The 25,096-nt window shown below is 37.3% G+C and overlaps 2 protein-coding genes and 5 non-coding genes across 7 annotated transcripts; 1 reads left to right on the top strand and 6 right to left on the bottom strand.

Annotated features, from left to right (window-relative positions):
* The first annotated feature begins 99 nt into the window (after positions 1-99).
* glmnb (glomulin, FKBP associated protein b) lies at positions 100-10,740 on the top strand. Its single transcript, XM_073852658.1, has 18 exons — positions 100-318; positions 550-669; positions 2,429-2,539; positions 2,611-2,719; positions 2,884-3,121; positions 3,653-3,755; positions 3,851-4,029; positions 4,331-4,384; positions 4,491-4,521; positions 5,224-5,313; positions 5,581-5,622; positions 5,709-5,782; positions 7,216-7,300; positions 7,443-7,552; positions 8,196-8,253; positions 10,173-10,308; positions 10,407-10,498; positions 10,581-10,740. The coding sequence occupies exons 1-18, from the start codon at positions 280-282 to the stop codon at positions 10,665-10,667; spliced, it is 1,758 nt and encodes a 585-aa protein (XP_073708759.1). The 5' UTR covers positions 100-279; the 3' UTR covers positions 10,668-10,740.
* A 205-nt stretch (positions 10,741-10,945) lies between these two features.
* On the bottom strand, positions 10,946-15,573 carry LOC141347540 (protein SPO16 homolog). The gene is made up of 5 exons (XM_073852541.1): positions 15,514-15,573; positions 15,146-15,239; positions 12,832-13,003; positions 12,469-12,547; positions 10,946-11,051 (listed from the first exon to the last, which is right to left on the bottom strand). Exons 1-5 carry the CDS (start codon positions 15,571-15,573, stop codon positions 10,950-10,952), a joined length of 507 nt encoding a protein of 168 aa, XP_073708642.1. The 3' UTR covers positions 10,946-10,949.
* Positions 15,574-23,831: 8,258 nt separating this feature from the next.
* On the bottom strand, positions 23,832-23,903 carry trnaa-cgc (transfer RNA alanine (anticodon CGC)). The gene has a single exon. It is a non-coding gene; the product is annotated as a tRNA-Ala (tRNA).
* Positions 23,904-24,180: 277 nt separating this feature from the next.
* On the bottom strand, positions 24,181-24,252 carry trnaa-ugc (transfer RNA alanine (anticodon UGC)). Its single transcript has one exon. It is a non-coding gene; the product is annotated as a tRNA-Ala (tRNA).
* Positions 24,253-24,373: 121 nt separating this feature from the next.
* Positions 24,374-24,445, bottom strand: trnaa-ugc (transfer RNA alanine (anticodon UGC)). Its single transcript has one exon. It is a non-coding gene; the product is annotated as a tRNA-Ala (tRNA).
* Positions 24,446-24,816: 371 nt separating this feature from the next.
* trnaa-ugc (transfer RNA alanine (anticodon UGC)) lies at positions 24,817-24,888 on the bottom strand. The gene has a single exon. It is a non-coding gene; the product is annotated as a tRNA-Ala (tRNA).
* A 79-nt stretch (positions 24,889-24,967) lies between these two features.
* Positions 24,968-25,039, bottom strand: trnaa-ugc (transfer RNA alanine (anticodon UGC)). The gene has a single exon. It is a non-coding gene; the product is annotated as a tRNA-Ala (tRNA).
* Positions 25,040-25,096: the final 57 nt, after the last annotated feature.

Raw genomic sequence — 25,096 nt, 5'->3', positions numbered from 1 at the left:
GTTCTGTCTTGTCCCATCTATTTCAGATTGCTCCATCTTAATCCTATTAGCAGACACTCAGCTGCAGTGCTTACTAAGAGGTTTACAAGGGTCCCCTGTCAGATTGCCTCTTGCTCCATTCTTTTCAAACACCCTGACCTGTGTTAGAAACCTAGCTGCTCTATTCTTTTGTGTTGAAATTTTATTGCAGATGTCGTCCTGAGCAGGAAAGTCTCGGTTATAATCCTGACCTTGAAGTGTCAGTTGTATGGATTGTTTTTGAAAAGACCAGCTCTGAAAATGGCAGCGAATCAACTAGAAGATGTGGTTCAAAGATGGGTAAGGAAACAGAAAATTAAGTGTCATTTTTGGTCGAAATGTTTTTGTTTTACTACAATATGCATTTGTTATAAACTTTGTGTACGTATTTATATCAAGTTAAGCATATGTGTAATTCGTTACACATTATGGTAATGACTGTAAAGGGCATAAACAAGGTAACATGCTGTGAATGGTTTGTACATTGTACAAGATTTACAGTATCATATGTTTTTGTGTCCACATGTTCAGAGAACAACTGAAGACTTTAAACCAGAGGACCATGAGCTCTTTCTGAATGCTGGTCATACATGCATTGCCCAAGGTGATAGTTCTCAACTCTTGGATTTCATAAAAGAGGAGGCCAATCAGGTAAATCTGCTTTTAAAACCTGTTATAGATCTTATTGTATTATAATGGTCTCATATTAAGTAATTAATTAATATTAAGTAATTTAATAGTGATGGAATAAATTATGGAAGAGTGTGCAAATGGCTTTGTGGAACTAGATCTTATTGTATTGTGAATTATTGCAAAATATTTCTCATTCATTTTGTATTTCTCGATCGAGAAACACGCTACTGCAAACAAAAAGGTACCTCACTGTTAAACCTAACAAATGACCTAATTAATACTTTTTAGTTGACTTTACTTAAAGGGATAGTTAACTCAGTAATGAAAATTACCCTGATTTACTCACCCTATAAACATTCTTGGTGTATATGACTTTCTTCTTTCAGAATACAATTGTAGTTGTATTTAAAAATGTCCTGACTCTCCCAAGCTTTATAATGGCAGTGAATGGGTGGTAATAATAGTCCAATAAAGTGCATCTATCCATCATAAAAAAGTGGCTCATGTGGCTCCAGGGAGTTTGTAAAAAAATATTCATATTTAAAACTTTATAAACCGTAGTCTGTAGCTTCTGCTAACTGTCGTACTCACATTCATGAGAGAGGGGCTTCCTAGCAGATGGCGGATGATGTAGGATGTAGCGTATGCTCCGGTGAGAAGTGACAAAAGTGGAAGCACAGACGATAGAAGATAGGAAAACAAATCGCTGGTTACAAAATTAGATGTAAAGAAGAAGAAAAATGACAGAGGATTTGATACAAGCCAAGAGGAGACTGATTTTTGTGTTGTGCTTTTTGTGTTCCTGTAAACAAAATTTGGTTCTCGGAAGACTACACATTCTTACCGGAGCTTACGCTACGGCTACATCCTATGTCATTTGCTGGAACGCCACACTCTTATTTACGCACATACAGTGTTAGTGAAAGCTAGAGATTACAATTTATAAAGTTTAAATACAGATCTTTTTCTTACAAAAACACATTAATTCATTTCAGGAGGCCATTATTATCATCCCGGAGTTAATTGTGGAGTAGTTTTAATGATGGATAGACACATTTTTAAGACTTATATTGGACTATTGAATATTACCACCCATTCACTGATATTATAAAGCTGGAAAGAGCTGTAATATATTACAGTAATGCTTACTCGGTAAAACTTTAATGCAATTGGTTTGCATGCTTTTTTTTAAGTAAGGTTAACTAATTAGATTTTACAGTGCTTTTAAATTTCAGGCTACCGAAACAGTACCATTACCATTCAAACTCATATTTATGACATCAATCCATTGGGATTAAAAGAACTTGATGGGCTGTACCACAGCTAAACTGCCACTTTGTCATTCTTCCTAACTGACTGCCCCCCTTGACCCTTGGGTGTGGGAATGCAGTTTAGCAGAGAACCAGTCAGATTTTTTTGCTCCACTGGAAGCCCTCTTAGGAGCAGCACTCCATTAAGTGCTGTTGATTTACCAATTTCTTGTACTGCTCCACTCTTCCACAAATGTAGCACAAACTAAGGAAAGTGCCACAGTGAGTTTTTAAAAGCATAGCCTAAATGCACCAAATACACACAATATTTTCAAACAACTGATTTCAAAATTTACTGCCAGTGTCCCTCAAATGCTAAACTGTCATCATGACAATTGTGAATCATTTAATTTCAAGCATGTGCAGAAGCTACATGTAATAAATAATGGATTTGCTACATTCATAAATACAGTACAGTAAAAATGTCAAGTATGCCATGAAAAGTAAAAGAGTATTTTTTTTCCCAGCACATAGTTAGGTCTATGGGCTGTGGTCTACTGCCTGCACTGGTGAATGAAGTGCTGAGAAAGGACTGCTGCCCTGCCAACTGTCAGGCCATTCTCAGTAAACTTGTTCAGGTAAGATTGTACTTATTAAAATATGGTATTAAATACTACTGTAGAATGATGACAAAACAATTGTATTACAGATCTGCAGTGTGAAAGAAGTCCTCGATATTTTACTTAAGCAAGTGGAGGAAACCGATCCAAATGCCGTTGCAGACTCCATCATTGTTCTTATGCCTCTAATTCAGTCAGGTATAACAACAGCTAAAGCCATAATACTCATGCATCCTGAAGACCAGTATAAAGAGTTTCAAATTGTTTCAACTTAAAAAATACAAGCCACAAATAAACAGGGCTCCCTCTACTGCCACTGCAAGTAATAACAAATTTTCTGTTTGTTCCCTACCCCTACCCAGTGCTGATGAGAATGAACGAGTCGAAGGCCCATGGATTGGCTTTGGCCCTTGATTCTCTGCAGAAACAGATTTCAAAACTGCCTGTACCTTACTCACACAAACAGGAACAGGAAGATGTGTACGGGCTCTGTCGATGCTGCACTGCAGTACTGACCTTTGTACAACCCTTTGTACAGGAAGTCAAGAATCAAGACACAAACTCAGTGGCCACCGAACTGAGAGCTACTCTTCTTCAGTTGTATGTTTTTAATCCTGTTCTTACTAATGCAGTCAATAAACCATTGACCCAGTCAAAGTCAAATTTATTTGTATAGAGCTCTTATAATACACATCGTTTCAAACTGTTTTAAGGAAAGTCAAACCATAGAGCAAGTTTTAGGGATGGGCGATATGATGATATACAGTTATAATGAGCGATCCTCCAGATTTAGAACTATATTGTACTTTTAGTGTTAAATATATTGTGTCTAGCAGAGATATATTACACGTCGGAGGCACACATCTAAACGTTCAAAGGCTATTAAGATATTTATTGGTCTGTATTGTTTAAATGATTTTAATGTTGGTCATTTTATTCAAAGCGAGATCAAGTGATTCTCAAGTAGTAAAACATGAATGAAGATATTATGGGTTGTTTTAAGTGAAAAATAGCTGATTGTTAGAGTCTGATGTCGGTTAACATTTTTGAGAAATATGTAACCCTTTGTTGATTACATGCATGTGATTTGACCTATTTTTCATATTTTCCTTTCTTTATGTAATGACTCAGTTGCATGAAGAGTCTAAGGGAACCTCTCCTCCAAGTTCAGCTGGACAGAGAGGTGAACATGACACAAATTTCACCCTTGTGGAGTTTTGCCACAGAAATAATGGTAATGATATCACTCACTTTGTTTTTACTATTAGTCTTTAGGCACGGTACTTTTAGAAAAATGATGACCTGACATCAGTATGTTTCTAATACTAGGCAATCCTAGCAGTGATTCAAGAATCTCTGCCAAAAATCCTGTTCTACCATCCTTTGAGAGGACAAGAAGACACTTTTTTGGAAAAAGATGCTTGTCTTCTAAATGAATCAAGAGCTTGTATGGCTTACTTGCTCTTTGTCCAGCTTATTGCCATAGAAGTGTTTCCTGCAGTTTTTAGGTAAGTTGCAGTTAGAGCTCAAGCCTTTAAAATGTGTTTTTTCCCTCATCTCACCATGTGTTTACCAGACTCAAAGACAGTGTGAACTGTTAAGGCCACAGGTCTCTTGGGCTTTCAAAAGGCGTTAAAAATCCCCTTCACTTGCAGAGTTGATAATCTTGTTTTTCTAATGCTCAAAAGCTTTCTGACACATGTGGCACTAAAAGAATTTAAAGACTTACACCATGTGTTAATGTGACCGCTATATTTTTAATGTACCTGCGCTCTAACATAAATGTTTAATTTTAATATTTTATTTCAGCCCTGTTTTCGTCCTGCAGTGTAATATGGAATACATCAATCTTCTTTTAAATAGGTGTGTAAATACAATTTTTATTATTAAAATATAAATAAATAAAAATAGTAAAATAGTGCACCGTGTATTTAGTCTGACTTTCCTTCCTGCCTTTTACCCTATACAGAAAGGATGAATCATGGATATTGAAAGGACTGGTAGAGTAAACTTCCATCAAAACATTTATTATTACAAGTACAGAAAAATATGTACAGCTGAGGTCAAAAGTTACTATACACTTGCAGAATCTGTAAAATGTAAATTATTTGATCAAAATAAGAGGGATCATACAAAATGGATGAAACACAATGCATTAAGAGCCCAGGTGTAAACTTTTGAACAAAATGAAGACTTTTTTTCTTATTTTGTCTAAATATCATATTTTCTTCATTTAGTACTGCCCTTCAGAAGCTACGTAAGATACTATGTTTTCCAGAAGACAAAATAAGTTAAATTTACACTGATCTTCAAATTCAAAATGTTTTCACCCCAGCTCTTAATGTGTTGTGTTGCATCAGTGAGCAATTGAACCTTCTGTAATAGTTGCATATGAGTCCCTCAGTTGTCCGTAGTGTGATCTAAAAATCATACAGTCATTGTTGGAAAGAGTTCAAATACACAAAACATACATAAATTCAGCTATTAATTTTCTCTTGCTGACTATATGTAAATGTCTTTTATGTGAAATATTTTATTCAAGTCAGTACTAAATAAAAAATAACATGCATTTTGTATGACGCCTCTTATTTTGGCAAAATATTTAACATTTTGCAGATTCTTCAAGGTGTATGTAAACTTTTGACCTCAACTGTACAAACTTAAATTTTCAGTAATGAATAGTAATTTCTTGCATTTTTTAGGACTTACATGTTAAAAGTTTGGAAAGAGTAACAAACTGCAGTCTACCAGTGGAGCTCTTAGAGCTGAAATCGTTTCATGAGGTTCCAAAGGTATGCAGCAATGCTATGTATTGTTATGGAATATAGAAATAAAATCACCCACTTATTAAACATACATAATGTCTTGGTGGTGAAATCTAAGGATGCACAATATATTGGTTCCATGTCAGTTATCAGCTGATATAAGATATTTTTTGATTTATTGGTAGAATTATTCCCAGAATTTTAACAATTAGTGCATCCTTTGTAAAAACAAAAATGTTTACTTTTTTAACGTCAGTGCTAATTTACAAGAGAACTTTTGTTATTTGTTTACAGAACTTAATTACAATTATGATTGACTGTCCTATCCAGCATTTGGTAAGTATGGATGAGACACAACTTGCTTTTACAAGTAAATCTGATCTGTGTGAATTAAAGCCAGATTTTTGTTTGGGCCATTTCAGAGAGAAAAAAGTCTTGTGGCATTCCAGCTCTTTATAGAGAAGCTTAATGGTGAAGCGAAGCACACATTTTTCAGGTATTAAAGTTTTAAATAGAAATCTATTTAATTAAAACTGCCATCAATATGTGAATGCAATATTCTGGTTTACATAAATACAGTCAAGCCTGAAATTATTCATACCCCTGGCAAATTCTGACTAAAAAAAGTTACTTTTATTCAACCAGCAAGTTGTTTTTGACCGAAAATGAAATGGGCTTCTCCCAAAAGATAACAAGACGATGTACAAGAGGCATCATTGTAGAAAAAAATATTTCTCAGCTTTTATTTACATGAGAAGAAAAAGTGGCATGTCTAAACTTATTCATACCCTTTGCAAACTGTCACAGTCAATGGGAAAATCCAAAGTTCTATACCATTCCAAATAGTCCAAGCTGTTCTAAAGCATCCTAATTACTCTGATTCATTGGGAACAGCTGTTTTAATATACTCAACAGGTGAAAAACAGCCCAAAATCTCTCTGCTGTTGGTTTGTGGACAGTCATAGCTAAGACAAAGGAGCTCACTGAGGACCTGCGGCTGCGCATTGTGGCTGCTCACAAGTCAGGAAAGGGCTATAAGACCATATCTAAATGTTTTGAAGTTCTAGTGGCTACAGTGCAGTATTATTATAAAATACAAGACGTTTCGCACTGTAAAAAAATTGTAGAGGATGTGGTCGGAAGCCAAAAGTGACACCTGTGCTGGCCAGGAGGATAGTGAGAGGTAAAAAAAAAAATCCAAGAATCACCACCAAGGCCATCCTGATGAATCTGGGCTCTGCTGTTGGCAACATCTCAAGGCAGACAGGCCAACGGACACTGCACACCGCTGGGTTCCACGGACGCAGACCAAGGAGGACACCACTTCTCCAGATAAGGCACACAAAAAAGCCCACTTGGCCTTTGCAAATGCTCATCTGGACAAAGAAGAAGACTTCTGGTCTTCTGTTTTATGGTCAGATGAAACAAAAATTCAATTGTTTGGCCACAATAATGTAGCCTTCATTTGGCGTAAAAAGGGAGAAGCCTTCAACCCTAAGAACATCATCCCCACTGTCAAACATGGTGGTGAGAACCCAATGTTTTGGGGGTGTTTTTCAGCCGGTGGACCAGGGTACTTAATCACAGTAAACGGCACCATGAAAAAGGAGCAATACATCAAAATTCTCAACAACAACATCAGGCAGTCTGCAGAGAAACTTGGCCTTTGGCACCAGTGGACATTTCAGCATGACAACGGACATGCCACTTTTTGTTCAAATGTAAAAAAAAAAAAAAAAAGCTGAGAAATATTTTTTTTCCACAATGATGCCTCTTGTACATCATCTTATTATCTTTTGGGAGAAGCCTGTGTCTTGCTGGTTGAATAAAAGTATCTTTAAGTCAGAATTTGCCAGGGGTATAAAAAATTTCAGGCTTGACTGTATATAAAGTATTAATTGCTTATTTCTCCTTTGTAAATGCGCTAAGACGCATCATGAAGACTAGCCCTCATGCAGGTGTAGAAAGTACCATCATCAAAAACATAAAGAATCAAGTGGAACGGTGCAGAAAGGTAATGCACAAAACACATTACATTACATGTCTTACAGTTACGTATCACATGCAGCTTGTCCGTCTGCTTGTCCAAGGCATTTTCACTAACACTGAATCACTGATGTTATATATACAAATATTTTTCTCTTTTGCTATCAAAGTCAGGTTACGAAGACAGCTGGTTTGAGGGGACTCTGCTCATCACACTGCTCAGAGATATTATCGTTCTCCCACAGGGCCATGAAACCGACTTGCTAAATGGGATGGACAGGTGAAGAAAACTTTTATTTTTACAAAGAGGTTTTAATAAAGGAAAACAATTGCCTGACAAGCCACTAAATGCTCAGAACTGCGTCTTGATGGATCTAATCAACTTTTATATCAACAAATCATTGACATGAATCGTAACCCAAGTACAGACTCCACATATGGCAGCTGTCTCTATTTTAAATGTTAGATCTCCTACTAACAAGATACAATCCATCCCTAACCATCATTTATTTATGAGTGCAGTCCAGGTTTACTGCCATGATCCCACAATGCAGAACAGATGGTGAGCAGTCCAATATTTTGAGGCAGATCTTGTGTCATTCCTAAAATGATACTAAACCTGAGTGATTGACATACCTTGTCTGGATATAAATTACTTAGGCCTTCCTTCATCCTGCTGATATGCAAATGACAAACCTGTCAGCTTTTACCACAATATGCATCTGCTCTGCATAACTCACTGTATTAAGCAAAATAAATGTCTTAGGACTACAGTAGTTAACATTTGAAGTGGATCAAAAAAGTTAATCAAAGTTGTCCTAAAACCAAAACAATACATGTTCTTGTCTTAGGACAACTTTGATTAACACTTAAAATGTTAATTACTGTATATCTGACTATATTTAATAAATTTTTTTTTAAAGGGTAATGGAGTCTCTGAATCTCCTGCGGTATTTACTGATTCAGGAAAGAAAAAAATCTGTAAGATTTTACAACATTTCATCAAAACACAACTACAGTCGTGGCCAAAAGTTTTGAAAATTACATAAATATTGGAAGTTGGAAAAGCTGCTGCATAAGTTTTTCTAATAGCAATTTGCATATACTCCAGAATGTTATGAAGAGTGATCAGATGAATTGCATAGACCTTCTTTACCATGAAAATTAACTTAATCCCGAAAAAAACTTTCCACTGCATTTCATTGCTGCCATTAAAGGACCTGCTGAGATCATTTCAGTAATCGTCTTGTTAACTCAGGTGAGAATGTTGACGAACACAAGGCTGGAGATCATTATGTCAGGCTGATTGGGTTAGAATGGCAGACTTGACCGGTTAAAAGGAGGGTGATGCTTGAAATCATTGTTCTTCCATTGTTAACTATGGTGACCTGCAAAGAAACACGTGCAGCCATCATTGCGTTGCATAAAAATGGCTTCACAGGCAGGATATTGTGGCTACTAAGATTGCACCAAAATCAACAATTTATAGGATCATCAAGAACTTCAAGGAAAGAGGTTCAATTCTTGTTAAGAAGGCTTCAGGGCGTCCAAGAAAGTCCAGCAAGCGCCAGGATTGTCTCCTAAAGAGGATTCAGCTGCGGGATCGGAGTGCCACCAGTGCAGAGCTTGCTCAGGAATGGCAGCAGGCAGGTGTGAGCGCATCTGCATGCACAGTGAGGCGAAACATTGAAATTTTGGGTCCATGGCCTGGAAACTCCCCAGATCTTAATCCCATTGAGAATTTGTGGTCAATCCTCAAGAGGCGGGTGGACAAACAAAAACCCACTAATTCTGACAAACTCCAAGAAGTGATTATGAAAGAATGGGTTGCTATCAGTCAGGATTTGGCCCAGAAGTTGATTGAGAGCATGCCCAGTCGAATTGCAGAGGTCCTGAAAAAGAAGGGCCAACACTGCAAATACTGACTCTTTGCATAAATGTCATGTAATTGTCGATAAAAGCCTTTGAAACGTATGAAGTGCTTGTAATTATATTTCAGTACATCACAGAAATAACTGAAACAAAGATCTAAAAGCAGTTTAGCAGCAAACTTTGTGAAAACTAATATTTGTGTCATTCTCAAAACTTTTGGCCACGACTGTATGTATATATATATATATATATATATATATATATATAGCATTACACTTACAGTTGAAGTCAAAAGTTTACATACACCTTGTAATATCTAGAAAATGGTAATTATTTTACTAACATAAGAGGGATCTTAAAAGGGAGTCAAACTTTTTAAATTTGAAGATCAGGGTAAATGTAACTTTTATTTTGTCTTCTGGGAAACATATATCTTCTGTAGCTTCTGAAAGGCAATATTAACAGAAAAAAAAAGATCTAGGCAAAAATAAGAAAAATCTTAATTCTGTTCAAAAGTTTACACCCCGGTTCTTTCATTGTGTTTCCTTTTGAAGCATCAGTAAGCATTTGAATCTTCTGTAACAGTTGCATATGAGTCCCTCAGTTGTCCTCAATGTTAAAAGATGGATCTCAAAATCATACAGTCATTTTTGGAAAGGGTTCAAATACACAAAAATGCTAAAATAACAAAAAAAATTGTGGGAATTAAAGGATTTTTCTGAAGAACAGTGGGCAGTTTAACTGTTAAGGACACACAGTATTATGAATCAAGTGTATGTAAACTTTTGAACAGGGTCATTTTTATAAATTCAACTTTTATTTTCTCTTGTGAACTATATGTAAACGTCTTTTAAGTGAACTATCTTGTTCAGGTCAGTATAATAAATGACATGCTATTTGTATGATCCCTCTTATTTTAGTAAAATAATAAACATTTTTGCAGATTCTGCAAGGTGTATGTAAACTTTTGACTTCAACTGTATATTTTCATCATGTTCTATTATTAAGACCCACCCTGTTATTTTCAGACTGGAATATGGACAGACCTGTGCCACATTGCAGACAGTTACTCAAAATTATTACGAGTATGTCTAAGCATGTCAAAATCATACTATGGGACAGAGTTAAAAAGACTTCGAGAGGACAAAAAGATCAAGGCTAAAGGTAATACATACTTCGTATTCTTTCTCTGTTAATTGGTAACTATTGTATAGTAAAGAAAATGGATTTTGACTTGTAGCAACATCTTTTTTTCCCTGCAGAATTTAAGGAGGCCTCTGGGAAGAGATTAGTCCAGAGCTTGATTGTGAAAAGGGAGAAACTTGGCAACATGCCATGTGAGGCACAGGATAAGGTTAGATTATCAGTACTACTTTCATCTGAATTCTGTTTTTAAAAATTCTGACAGTAAGTCATACTAAACATATCATTTGCAGGTCTTGCAGTGCGCCCTGGTCACATATGACTTAATGGAAAGCCTTGTGGTCCGCATCGAGGAAATCATTGAGGACGGTCAAAAATGAAACGGGGATAATTACTGCTTTCTGAACTAAATAATGTATTTATTAATTAATTAATTAATTTATCTTTATTACATTTATTTATTTATTACATTTTTCCTCAGACAATGTTTATACTTTGTTCTTTGTATGAACTATTTTGGAAGAAAATGTTTTAACAAGGCTACCCAACCAAGAATGAATGGCAATTACCAGTTTTGACATAACTTACTATGAAACAATACTGACATCTGCTGTTCAAAACAAGCAATAAGAACATAAATGGAGAGGAACATAAAGTAAATCTCACTCTTGAAGCATCTTCCAAACTGGGCTATGATCAATGATGTAAGTACAGGCCAAAGACATCTGATCTCTCAAATTCTCCACATTGGGTTTACTTGAGGCCTGGAATAAAAAGGCCATTAAACGTTTTTGCATGCATGTTTATTAAGTTCTTATATGCAATTTTACTATTTTATGCTTGTAAAGTGAGCACTGTTCTTGATGTTAAATAAAAATGTACATTAAAGGTCCCATATCGTCAAAATCAAAATTTCCTGGCTTTTTTCATGATAACTAAGGTCTAGGGGCTATCTAACTACCATATGAGTTTCAAAACAGTCAATCCACAGTAAACTGCACACAGCCTGCTTAAAGTAGCTGTTCATTTTCATGAGCCACTGTGACTTCCGTAACGATGTGACGTCCGATCGACTCAAGTCACCGCCTTCAGTCACAAACCAACGTCCCACCCTCCTTTTGTCAAACCCCCAGACAACAACGCATCCATTCCATTGAGCAACAACAACAGGAAAACAAGTGGAGAAAACCCTGTTCAGTCGATAGATGTCAAGCTACGATCATTACACAGGCTTCAGAACAACGTGAATATAAGAGACCAGCGGCACGTCAACTTCAGCCTCTTTCACACAGCGATTCCGGTAAATACACGGATAATGTGTCCCATGATTTGTTCCGGAATTGTTTAATTTGGTTCATTCACAGTTGTTTTCCGGAATCTGTGCGTGCTTTACACACAAACCATAAAGACATGTGACGTTTGGATGTGAGATGTAATGCGACGCGTACGTTTCACTAAACTGAAACTAACCTGAACAAACTGTGCTTCAGCGCTGATAGTGAGGAGCTGGCTCTGCCTGATGATCGCTGCTACATTCCACTTTGCACGTAACGTTATTTTTCGTTGTGAAGAGTCGCTTGATAACGTGCATCATTACTACAACACTGCCTTTAGGTTCTGGCTTTGGTTCACACAGTTCCCGTAATTTTCCAGAATCAGCGCGCATTGTGAAAGGGGCTTTACTAAAGCAACAGTTATGTAGCCTACTGCATTCGGTGTTTGTAAAAGAAAAAACATTAATGATCATTCTAAAATATCCTGTTGAGTATCAGCTCTCTCTGAGCTCTGAGCTCGCTTACGCTTACAGCATACATGACCGTAGTTACCTGTGATTGGCCTGGTTGTGCGTCACTCAGAAAACAACAGGCCAATCAGAAGAGAGGCTCATGAATATTAATTAGATGGGCCAAAATCGACCTGTTTTTGACAGAGCTCCTAAAAAAGGAGCTGTAAAAATATATTGAGATGGATTTTGGCACTTATACCGCAAATATATATTCTTAAGGACATCAACAAATAAAATAAACCTCCAGAAATGTGTACGATATGGGACCTTTAAAAGCCCATAATTAATCTTGATACAGCGTTCACTATAAAATTAAAAGATTTCTAGAAAATTAAAATAATTAATAAAGCATTTGAATCATTCACACTGAATTGTAGAAAAGCATTACAACTTACCATTGCAATGGCCAGCATTCCCTTCACTACATCAGCTGCACTGTGCACAGGTATGACTCTGAGGTTACAGCCAAGAAATCTGTGCAAAAATAAAACATCAGAATTACACAATTTTATCACATTTTCCAGCTCAGTAGATTAAAAGAGTTTTGAAAGAAAACTGGAACCGAGTGAAAGTGTGGTTCATTGGTTATTATTAATATTAGTCATTTTTGGAAAATAATTAAGCTACACACGTTTTTTATTCTGAGTCTGAGTGGATCTCCAGATGTCATGCATAGAACAGTTTGGTTATGTATGCAAGATAGGGTGCTTACTTTTAAAATAAGGTTGTGCATTTGTAGTTTTCAATTCATTATGCACCTGTTCTGCACTGATGATAAAATCTCCCACTCCCTTTTTCCGTGGACTGGGGCTTGAAGCAGAAGAAAGCTGTTTCTATGGACCTGCACAAACTTCTCAATTCTCTCAAAAAATTCTGCATTCTCAAGCTTAGCTGGAAACTCCTCCGGGGTGACCAGCATGAAAGCCGTTCCTATGCAACAGAAAAGTCACAGGAAGGCAAAAAAATGTTTAGCTTTTTATTTCTCCCAATTGTACTTAGGCTGCAAACTTCAAAGTGTTCATTTCAGAACATCATAATATGAACAAAAGCTTACATTCTGTAGCAATCCGAAGCAAATTGATTTTTTTTTTGTCTGAGTGAGGGCTACATGAAGGGATAAAATAGTCTAGAGGACTTGTTTGATATATAACAACAATCAAAGCCAATACATATTCCAGAAAAAAATTATAGAAATATGTGCATTATCTTACACTGAAAACATTTCCTTGAATCTTTTTTTACGATTCAATACAAATTTATCATAAAAAGATGTCTAATAAAATGAATACTTAAAGTTCAATCAATCTTTACAAATTTAATCAAATGAAAAGTAATTTACAACCACAATATTTATTTTTTGTCAATTAGGATTCTGCACAACAGAACTGTACAAATTAATTTAAAAAAATAACTTGGTTTTGTGACATTTCTTAAAAGTTAAAACAAATTTTTATTTTGCCGGTTTATCGTGAAGATCTTTCCATTTTAGTTTTAGTGTCAGCGTGTTTTCAGCAGTTTTTATCTAATGAAACAGTGAAAAGCTGGTGAAAAGTGACTCATAGAGCAGCTCTGGAGATGAAATTTATGCGTTCATGTCCGTATAAATTGATACACAAATGCTGAAAACCAGTGTTGCCAGATTGGGCGGGTTTCCGCCCAATTGGGCTTCTTTTGATCGGCTTGGACCGGAGAATACAGCATTGGGCGGGTAGACAAAATTTGGGCTGCTTTAAAAAATAAAAGCCGCCCAATCAGCTGCTTTTTTCTTCGCTTTTATCATTAGTCATTGTTATTTTAATACCTTCGAGCTCAAAGTATCACAGTAATATAATGTGTAGTGCAGTCATCAACTCATTTTTGCTTAACGCAACCCTTACTGATTTAGTTTAACAGAGACCTGTCAATCAATTTACGTCTTTTACGTTACTGAGATGTGATGACTTGTGAGTGACGGGGTTTTGGCCCTATAACGGGCAAGATTTTGAATATGCAGCTTATTTTAAGTAATTGCGATGGCAAAGTGACCTAAATATAAATTACACGATAAAAAGTCTAAGTGGATTACACATGAGAGATGAATAGAAGACTTCTAAATATAATTGTAACTGAAATAAGAAAACGTGGGTGTGTGCATGAACGTAAATGCCAGCTACATTACATTTGTTTCTCATCACTTTATTGTGCAGAAATTAGCATATTTTTACTGTGGACATTGAAAATGATGCATGTGTTTTTCCAAAGGTTAAAGTCATCGGTTAATTTCCACTTTGAAAAGAAGACATTTTACGCATATTTTCATATTTTGATCCATATTCCTGTTAAATTGATTTATCTTTATTTTATTTTTATATTATTCTTTTTTTAAAGAGATAAAAATGGTCCTTTTCAACATTGACATGGCAATAAAATTCTCATTATTTTGGCAGTTAAAATTTGGGCGGGTTTTGGTGAGCTTTTGGGCTGGAAATCGTCAAACCGATCTGGCAACACTGCTGAAAACACAGCAAAACCATGCCATTCATTCAAAGTTCACACTGAGACATGCATTGGATACCACTGGTCTAAGCAGGCCTTGAGAGCCGCAGTCCTGCAGAGTTAAGATTCAACACTAATAAAAACTCACCTGCCTGTAGCTTCCCAGTAACCTTTCAGACCTTGATTAGCTTGTTCAGGTGTGTTTGATTATGGTCAAAGCAAAACTCTGCAGGGCTGCGCTTAACTTCCAGGTTGAGCTACAAAAAATGCAGTATGTCACCACTGCAGCACTCTATGTAGGTTATATTTAAGTAAACCGATATTTTCAAACCTTACTTTAATGATTAGTCAGTAACAAACAAAAAAGGTCTATTCACAAATAAAGAGGAGTAAGAAAATATACAATTTATCCCTCCTACAAGCAGAGTTTCTCGAATATCTTCGCTATACACATTCTTAAAATTACCCACGCAGTTTTTCTTAGCGTAAGCATTGAGCGGCACATTCGTTATTATTTGAGTGAAAAAAAGTGAAAATTCAGTTGGACATTATCTTGATAAAAGGATTAAATGTACTGATGAAATTACTACTTTCTACCTGACGAGGGGAAAACGAAAGCAGAGGACAAAATGCTGTCCGAGCGGCGAATCCTGTGATGCTGCGCTAGAAGAATCTGCGAGGGTTCGTCACACTGCGAAAACAAAACATGAGCAGAGTGCATGTTATCTAGATTTGACGTCTTTTATGTTAAGATTTTGTTTATTGTTACATATCATAAACATTGATTTAGCCTCTTTCCTTTATTGTATTTCAATGCAGTGCTGTGTTTGTTGTGTTTTTGTCTTGATAAATAAATAAAATAGTTAATTCATAATAGAAAGTAAGCGACGGTGATAGCCGAAGGGTTTCAATCCGTCAATAAATCCGTTATCATACAGTAAAACTGTATTTTTTTTTTCTCAAACCTGAGGCGAGGTGCTGATTATAACGGTTGTTTTCCAAGAGTTGTTGGTATTGCTTGCCATTTAAAGTTAGATGGCCTATTCGGCTGTGCCACAAACAGATTTCTTCCACAACAAAATATTGAGACAGCCCATCACCTGACGCCAGTGAGCGGGCGGGAACAAACGGGGACATACAAAAACATTTATTTTTACATTTTTTTTTTTTTACTCAAATTGTTACGCTCATAATATTATTATTTAAATACATGTATTCAATTGAACATAAATTATCATTGTATGCAGATGATTTGATAGGGTTGCCACCCGTCCCTTAAAATACGGAATCGTCCCGTATTTGAGAATGAAATTGTGCGTCCCGTTTTGAATCCATACGGGACGGATTTTGTCCCGTATTTTTTATAATTTTTTTTAAAGCAGCGTCTCATGCAAAAATACGGAGCCCCTTACGTCACCTGTAGAAGAAAAATAATTAATCCGTGGGTACGGTTTATAAACTGAGGGAACGAATTGCAAAACCGTCCACACGGATTAATTATTTTTCTTCTACAGGTGACGTAAGGGGCTCCGTACTAATACTCACTGCGGTAAAGCCAGCCGCGGTTCAGAAAAACACGGTCAAGCCAGCCGCGATTGATTTTAAGTGTGCGCGCATATTACAGTGATTACGGTAGTTTCAGAAACAACACAGAGCGATCGCGCTTGCAGAGCAGAGCGCTTTACATTTAGACGCCCAGGACTGAGAGATAATACTACAAAATGCTCGTGAATTTTTACTTACTTATTTATTTGCATTTCTGCTTTAATATCCGTTTTATTTATTGGTGTACTTGACGGTTCTTTTCTGAGAAATGGGACATTATTAGACTTTAGAGTCTAATAAGTAGAAAAAAAACAATGATCAGTTCTTATTCAGGACGGCCCATATATTATATGCAAAACTCATATGAAACCTTTTTACTGCAGCATTTTTGAGATATGGGACATTATTACATTTTAACGGGGTATATAGACCCCATTTCTAAAAAGTAGAAAAAAACAATGATCAGTTCTTATTCAGGACGTCCCATATTATATGCAAAACTCATATGAAACCTTTTTACTGCAGCATTTTTGAGATATGGGACATGATTACATTTTAACGGGGTATATAGACCCCATTTCTAAAAAGTAGAAAAAAAAACAATGATCAGTTCTTATTCAGGACGGCCCATATTATATGCAAAACTCATATGAAACCTTTTTACTGCAGCATTTTTGAGATATGGGACATTATTACATTTTAACGGGGTATATAGACCCCATTTCTAAAAAGTAGAAAAAAAACAATGATCAGTTCTTATTCAGGACGTCCCATATTATATGCAAAACTCATATGAAACCTTTTTACTGCAGCATTTTTGAGATATGGGACATTATTACATTTTAACGGGGTATATAGACCCCATTTCTAAAAAGTAGAAAAAAAAACAATGATCAGTTCTTATTCAGGACGCCCCATATTATATGCAAAACTCATATGAAACCTTTTTACTGCAGCATTTTTGAGATATGGGACATGATTACATTTTAACGGGGTATATAGACCCCATTTCTAAAAAGTAGAAAAAAAAACAATGATCAGTTCTTATTCAGGACGTCCCATATTATATGCAAAACTCATATGAAACCTTTTTACTGCAGCATTTTTGAGATATGGGACATTATTACATTTTAACGGGGTATATAGACCCCATTTCTAAAAAGTAGAAAAAAAAACAATGATCAGTTCTTATTCAGGACGGCCCATATTATATGCAAAACTCATATGAAACCTTTTTACTGCAGCATTTTTGAGATATGGGACATGATTACATTTTAACGGGGTATATAGACCCCATTTCTAAAAAGTAGAAAAAAAAACAATGATCAGTTCTTATTCAGGACGTCCCATATTATATGCAAAACTCATATGAAACCTTTTTACTGCAGCATTTTTGAGATATGGGACATTATTACATTTTAACGGGGTATATAGACCCCATTTCTAAAAAGTAGAAAAAAAACAATGATCAGTTCTTATTCAGGACGGCCCATATTATATGCAAAACTCATATGAAACCTTTTTACTGCAGCATTTTTGAGATATGGGACATGATTACATTTTAACGGGGTATATAGACCCCATTTCTAAAAAGTAGAAAAAAAAACAATGATCAGTTCTTATTCAGGACGTCCTGACGCCCCCCCCCCCCCCCCCGAATGCTTCCCTTATTTTTAGGTATTAAAAGTGGTAACCTTATATATAACTGATCCTGCATTCTCCTTCCCTGCTGTTTTAGGTATTCTGGAGAACTTCAGCTCGTTTTCAGATTATAAATTAAATTTGGGGAAAAGTGAGTGTTTTCCCATTAATACGGCTGCATGTCATCTTCAACAATCCAATTTACCTTTTCATCTTAGTCCATCGGGGTTTAAATACTTAGGGATAAACGTGACTTGCTCTTTATCTGGCCTTAAATCAGCTGATTTTACTCCCCTTTGACTAGGATTACATCTGATATTCAAAGATGGAGTAATCTCCCCCAGTCATATCGGTAAGATTAATGTTGTTAAAATGAATATCTTACCAAAATTTCTATTTTTATTTCACTCGATTCCCTTATTTTTGCCAAAACATTTTTTGTCTCACTGGACAAGATCATTGGTTCTTTTATTTGGGGAGGGAAGCCACCTAGGGTTCGTAAAACTTTACTGCAGAGATGTAGATTTAGTGGAGGACTTGCATTACCTAATTTTCTAGCTTACTACTGGGCTGCTCACATCCATAAACTTTGCTACTGGCTAAATTCTTCTGGATCCTCTTGGTGTAAATTGGAGCTGTCATCCTGTAAGGGATCTTCTATACCTGCTTTGCTCTATTCTTCTTTACCCATTAAACCCTCTCTGTATACTGATAATCAGGTGGTTCTTAACACACTTAAGATCTGGTTTCAGTTCAGACGGCACTTTAAATTTGTAATGGCATCTTCCTCGGGTCCTCTAAATGACAACCATTTGTTTCCCCCATCACTCCTAGAATCGACATTCTCCGTGTGGTGTGACATGGTACAATTTAAATATTTATATGTGGATGGTGTCTTCGATAGTTTTGCCAATTTGTCATCTCGTTATGGTCTCCCCATTACTCATCTGTTTCGCTATTTTCAAATTCGAAATTTTGTTGCCAAGTGTTTCCCTAATTTCCCCTCTTTACCTTCAGAACAGCAGTGGGAAATTATGCTATCATTTATTCCCCATCATAGAGGAACCATTTCGAAACTCTATGATACTATCCTGTCTCTTAACCACTCAAATGTTAAGCTTAAGCATACATGGGAAGGGGAACTAGGAATGCAAATACATGAGGAGTCCTGGGAACAGGCTATAAAGAGGGTACGGTCTTCCACCTCTTGTGCTCGTCTTGGACTTATTCAATTTAAGGTCATACATAGGGCACATTTTTCTAAGTCTAGACTTTCTGAACTGTATACGGAAGTGGAAAACAAATGTGATAAATGCCATGGCTCTCCCTGTCACCTTAGTCACATGTTTTTTTTCTGTGTCCTAAGCTGGAAGGTTTCTGGACAGGTTATTTTGCTATTATGTCAACTGTTCTGGGGGTAACTCTCCAACCTTGTCCTCTGATTGCTATATTTGCAATTCCTGATTGCTCACTTTCACTTAATTCTACACAAAAGGATATAATAGCTTTCACATCCTTATTAGCGAGACGTCTGTTATTGTTGCATTGGAAGTCTGCTAAATATCCTCCTGTTTCCCAGTGGCTTAAAGATTAAATACATGTTGACACAATGTACAGCCAAATTTTTTCACAATTGCTGCATTCCAGGCAGGTTTTTGAGCCCGTAAAATCATGACTTGTAGCATTCCAGGCAAGTCACGACAAACTGCCTGAGCGCATTTATTATTAGGCTATATTATCTTATATTATGTCTTACATTATGTCTATTTTTTCACCGTGTGCCACTTGCATAAACACCGCACCATTAGCAGCTGCCATTGTTGTTTCGCGGGCTATGTGACGTCAGAACTTGGAACTGGGAGTACATCCATCTAGTACGAGTTCACAGGTGGGAAGTCACGGGTTTGACTGCAGTTCTAGTGCACTTTCACGGGTAAAAGGTTGGAAAAACATGGGTAATTGCCTGAAACGCGGCATTGGCCGTTAGAGTGCGCATTAATCCGCACTTCTAATTCTGAAGTTAATGTTACGTTCCAGGCAGGTTTTTGAGCTTGTAAATCAGGACTTCAAATCACGACTCACGACTTTGTTGCGTTCCAGGCAAGTCACCCCAAACTGCCTGAGCGCCTTAATTATTATTACAGTATTATTCATTTGTTTGCAATGTTATATTGTCCTAAAGTCAATTTTTTTTACTGTGTACCACTTGCACAAACAACGCACCCCTAGGTGCTGGCATAGTGGTTTTGCGGGCTATGTCACGTCAGAACTCGGAACTGGGAGTACATCGATCTAGTACGAGTTCACGAGTGGGAAGACACGGGTTTGACTGCCGTTCGGATGCACTTTCACGGGTAGAAGGCTGGAAAAACACGAGTAACGAGTTGCCTGGAACGCGGCATAAGTAGTAGACCATCCGGACCATAAGATATTATTAGAAGACATGTTTGTTGTAAGAGTTTTATAGTAGGCCAAACAATATAGAATATCAACATGATGATGTAATTGTTTGTACATTGTTTTATATAGTGACTGTAACATTGAGTGTATTTTGCAGTGTTTAACACATATACCGATTTTAGGCTCCGAAAATTCTTCAAAAAGAACACAAATAATAGCCTTCTCAGCTGCTTATAGTTGCAACTCATGCGTCATCAGAACAGGGTGTTCAACGCACCACCTTTTACGTTTAAAAAACAATTTGTCGGGGCTGAACGCAGCCCGGGTGTCAGAGAGTTGTCACAGAAACAACGCCCTCATCCTGCCTTTATATTAGCTAATTCAAAGAATCCACCTTTTTCTTTAGCCTAGTGTGCTTTAAATTATAGGAGCTATTCCTGGTTTGGGGAGGTTCTACTCTAAAAGACAAAAATAATTTAAAATCATAAGGTTGTGCTACATAATCTTCATCCGTCGGTTTGTCTGAATAAGCTATACATTTTCTTTCATGTTCTATTTTCAGAAGTCAGGACAATGTCGATTTTCATGTGACATGAACAAGAATTTTCACTCCACTGCATTCGTTTCCTCCTGATTATTCCCTGTTGAAAGTAATTTGTTAATGCTTTTACATTTTACATTACATCAACTCATTGCACCCTTTTTATGAAAGTGCTTATAATTACAGGTGCTGATCATATAATTAGAATATCTTCAAAAAGTTTATTTATTTCACTAATTCCATTCAAGAAGTGAAACTTGTATAATGTATACATTCATTCCACACAGACTGATTTATTTCAAGTGTTTATTTCTTTTAATTTTGATGATTATAACCAACAACTAATGAAAACCCCAATTCAGTGTCTCAGAAAATTAGAATATTACTTAGGACCAATACAAAGAAAGGATTTTTAGAAATCTTGGCCAACTGAAAAGTATGAACATGAAAAGTATGAGCATGTACAGCACACAGGCTCCTTTTGCCTGAATTACTGCAGCAATGCGGCGTGGCATGGAGTCGATCAGTCTGTGGCACTGCTCAGGTGTTATGAGAGCCCAGGTTGCTCTGATAGTGGCCTTTAGCTCTTCTGCATTGTTGGGTCTGGTGTATTGCATCTTCCTCTTCACAATACCCCATAGATTTTCTATATGGTTAAGGTCAAGCGAGTTTGTTGGCCAATTATGAACAGGGATACTATGGTCCTTAAACCAGGTACTGGTAGCTTTGGCACTGTGTGCAGGTGCCAAGTCCTGTAGGAATATGACGGCTGAAACCCATATCTTGCATACATCTGTGCATAGTGGTTCTTGAAGCACTGACTCCAGCTGCAGTCCACTCTTTGTGAATCTCCCCCACATTTTTGAATGAGTTTTGTTTCACAATTCTCTCCAGGGTGCGGTTATCCCTATTGCTTGTACACTTTTTTCTACCACATCTTTTCCTTCCCTTTCGCCTCTCTATTAATGTGCTTGGACACAGAGCTCTATGAACAGCCAGCCTCTTTTGCAATAACCTTTTGTGTCTTGTGCTCCTTGTGCAAGGTGTCAACGGTCGTATTTTGTACAACTGTCAAATCAGCAGTCTTCCCCATGATTGTGTAGCCTACAGAACTAGACTGAGGCTCCGTCCACACGAAGCCGGTGCGTTCCCTATCCCATCATTTTTTTTCCTCGTTCTAAAAAAAAATTCCGTAAACACGAAACCACTGAAAACGGTGTAGTATATATGCCAGACCAGTGTGGGGTGCTGTAATTCTGCCATAGAGATACGCTATACACGGAGAAGAAGACTTTGAGCATGCACATAACCTTGCGCGCTGTATACGAACTAAGAAGAAGAAGACGAAGATGCGAACATTATCGCTTGTTGCTCATAACAGTTGCATAGAAGCAATAGATTTTGCTGTAATAAAGCTAGTAGGCTTAGTAGCAACACGAACGCAATCATGTAGTCCGCCATTATTGTTGTTGCTGTTACGTGTGACGCAGCCGACACGTGATGTGATGACATCATCGTTTCACAAAATAAACGTATTGGCTGTACACACGAAACCGCGAGGGTGTCGTTTTCAGATTTATCCACTTTGGGACCCGGTTTCAAAAAATAGCGGATTCAGTCTCCTAAAACGCCGGATCCGTGTGGATGAAACACCAATACGATAAAAAATGTATGCGTATACAGCGAAACGCGTCTCCGTGTGGACAGGCCTTGAGAGACCATTTAAAGGTTTTGAGTTAATTAGCTGATTAGAGGGTGGCACCAGGTGTCTTCAATACTGAACCTTTTCACAATATTCTAATTTTCTGAGACACTGAATTGGGGTTTTCATTAGTTGTCAGTTATAATCATCAAAATTAAGAGAAATAAACACTTGAAATATATCAGTCTGTGTGGAATGAATGTATACCATCAAGCCACCATCGAGAGCTTGCTGACCTACGCTGTGTGGTACAGTAGCTGCACAGAAGCTGACAGGAAGAGACTGCAGAAGGTGACCATCGGCTGCCCTCTGCCCTTTCCCCTCTATTACCTCCATTCATAACGCCCACTGTCTCAGCAGGGCTAGGAACATTTTAAAGGACAATACTCACCCCGGTTTTCATCTCTTTAACTTGCTGCCTTCTGGCAGCATAGGTCTATAGCTGCCAGAACAAATAGACTCAGGGACAGTTTCTTTCCCAAAGCTGTTTCCATACTGAACTCAGATTTGCACTGAAAACTGTTATATTTGTATGTATTTGCAACCAGTATGGTCATACTTATCATTTCAAGGTACTGTCATCTCGCAATTGGACTAATTTGAGCACCCATAGGAAAATGTTTTAAAAGAATGTTATATTTAGTGTATAATATAAGGACTGAAATCTTGTAACTATTGTTCATTTAAATCATTTTAGAAACACTGGAAAAAGTGCACAACAGACACATTGGGGTTGCATACACTAGTCAGGTAGTTTACTACTTCAACCACTAGTTGGCAAACATGAACACCAGTTTCCTTCCAGGCTAAGTTCTTTTGGAGTTTGTATGTGTTCTTGATAAACTGTTTTGTTTAGATGCGATATTTAGAGGATCTTGCTCTCTGAGTTTTAGGCAGTGGTTGGACTTTCTATTGTGATTGTGAAAAATGTTGATATTGGATATTCTTGCTATTGTAACCCACATCATCTTTCTGGGAGAAACTGAACAGTGCCACACGCTTTTTTGACTTTTCTACATGTAAAAACACAAATGTTGAGGAGGTGTCTAGAAAACACAGCATAGGAGTAGGCTTGATGGTTCCGGAGCGGGCTTGATGGTTCCTTGAACACTAAACTCTAGTGAGACGGTGTGAGACTCAACATGGCGGCGGTGCGCTGCTAGAAACTTTTTCGTACTTTTCCCCTTTTTTTTCTCTCTCACTTCACCTCCCACAAATACAATAAAACTGGATTATAATTAGGACTTGGATCGCCTAGAATATTACATTGACAATGCTACAATAGACTCTCAAGATACTCAACACCACTGAGCTACATCCCCTTTGCTAAAACGACTTTTGAGCATCTGTAGGTATACAAATGCTGTTAAATCCAGTAGCTGGCACATCACAAGACCAAACTGAAAGGCTTTTACTCAAACTTGCTGAAAATGCATTAAAGCTTTAACAGAGCTTGGAGATGCTGGGGATTGAACCCAGGACCTCATACATGCGAAGCATGCGCTCTACCACTGAGCTACATCCCCTGATAAAAGGTGTGCTTTGTTTGTGTGTAGTTACAAGTGCTTTTACTCAAGATAACGTTTGTGTAATAAGTAGTAGATGTTTGCAGACATTGTAATGACTACACACGTAGGTCAAAAGTCTGATAAATAGGTAGTTAAAGATTGAACCCAGGACCTCATACATGCAAAGCATGCGCTCTACCACTGAGCTACAACCCCATGGCAGAAATGGTAGAGGACCAAACTGAAAGGCTTTTACTCAAACTTGCTGAAAATGCATTAAAGCTTTAACATAGCTTGGAGATGCTGGGGATTGAACCCAAGGCCTCATACATGCAAAGCATGCGATCTACCACTGAGCTACATCCCCATACAAAAATGACATTTGGGCATCTGTAGGTATATAAATTCTGTTAATCCCAGTAGAGGGCACATAAAAGGAAAGAATTGAAGCTCTTTTGCATGAAACGCAACAAGCATTGAGCAGCATTTGGAGAAGCTGGGGATTGAACCCAGGACCTCATACATGCAAAGCATGCGCTCTACCACTGAGCTACATCCCCTTTGCTAAAATGACTTTTGAGCATCTGTAGGTATACAAATGCTGTTAAATCCAGTAGCTGGCACATCACAAGACCAAACTGAAAGGCTTTTACTCAGTAGATCTGTAGATCTGTAGGACCAAACTGAAAGGCTTTTACTCAAACTTGCTGAAAATGCATTAAAGCGTTAAGAGAGCTTGGAGATGCTGGGGATTGAACCCAGTACCTCACACATGCAAAGCATGTGCTCTACCACTGAGCTATATCCCTACTGAAAAGGTTGCCTTTTGGGCATCTGTAGGTATACAAATTCTGTTAATCCCAGTAGAGGGCAAATATAAGGATTGAATTGAAGCCTTTTGCATGAAACGCAATAAACATTGAGCAGCATTTGGAGATGCTGGGGATTGAACCCAGGACCTCATACATGCAAAGCATGCGCTCTACCACTGAGCTACATCCCCATGGCAAAAATGGTAGAGGACCAAACTGAAAGGCTTTTACTCAAACTTGCTGAAAATGCATTAAAGCTTTAACATAGCTTGGAGATGCTGGGGATTGAACCCAGGACCTCATACATGCAAAGCATGCGCTCGACCACTGAGCTACATCCACATACAAAAATGACTTTTGGGCATCTGTAGGTATACAAATTCTGTTAATCCCAGTAGA

Source organism: Garra rufa, chromosome 12, assembly GCF_049309525.1.
Source record: "Garra rufa chromosome 12, GarRuf1.0, whole genome shotgun sequence".
Lineage (NCBI taxonomy): Eukaryota > Metazoa > Chordata > Actinopteri > Cypriniformes > Cyprinidae > Garra > Garra rufa.
The sequence above is the reverse complement of the archived record's forward strand: the minus strand, read 5'-3'. Positions and strand labels throughout refer to the sequence as shown.

Bases quoted from the DNA above. Each gene is read 5' to 3' on its own strand.
- glmnb (XM_073852658.1), top strand. From the start codon at position 280: ATGGCAGCGAATCAACTAGAAGATGTGGTTCAAAGATGG. The intron at 2,540-2,610 runs GTAAGATTGTAC...ATTGTATTACAG, and splicing joins TTCTCAGTAAACTTGTTCAG to ATCTGCAGTGTGAAAGAAGT. The intron at 2,720-2,883 runs GTATAACAACAG...ACCCCTACCCAG, and splicing joins TATGCCTCTAATTCAGTCAG to TGCTGATGAGAATGAACGAG.
- LOC141347540 (XM_073852541.1), bottom strand. From the start codon at position 15,573: ATGGCAAGCAATACCAACAACTCTTGGAAAACAACCGTTATAATCAGC. The intron at 15,240-15,513 runs GTTTGAGAAAAA...TTGTTTTCGCAG, and splicing joins TAATCAGCACCTCGCCTCAG to TGTGACGAACCCTCGCAGAT. The intron at 12,548-12,831 runs GTGCATAATGAA...ATTTTTGCACAG, and splicing joins TTATCATCAGTGCAGAACAG to ATTTCTTGGCTGTAACCTCA.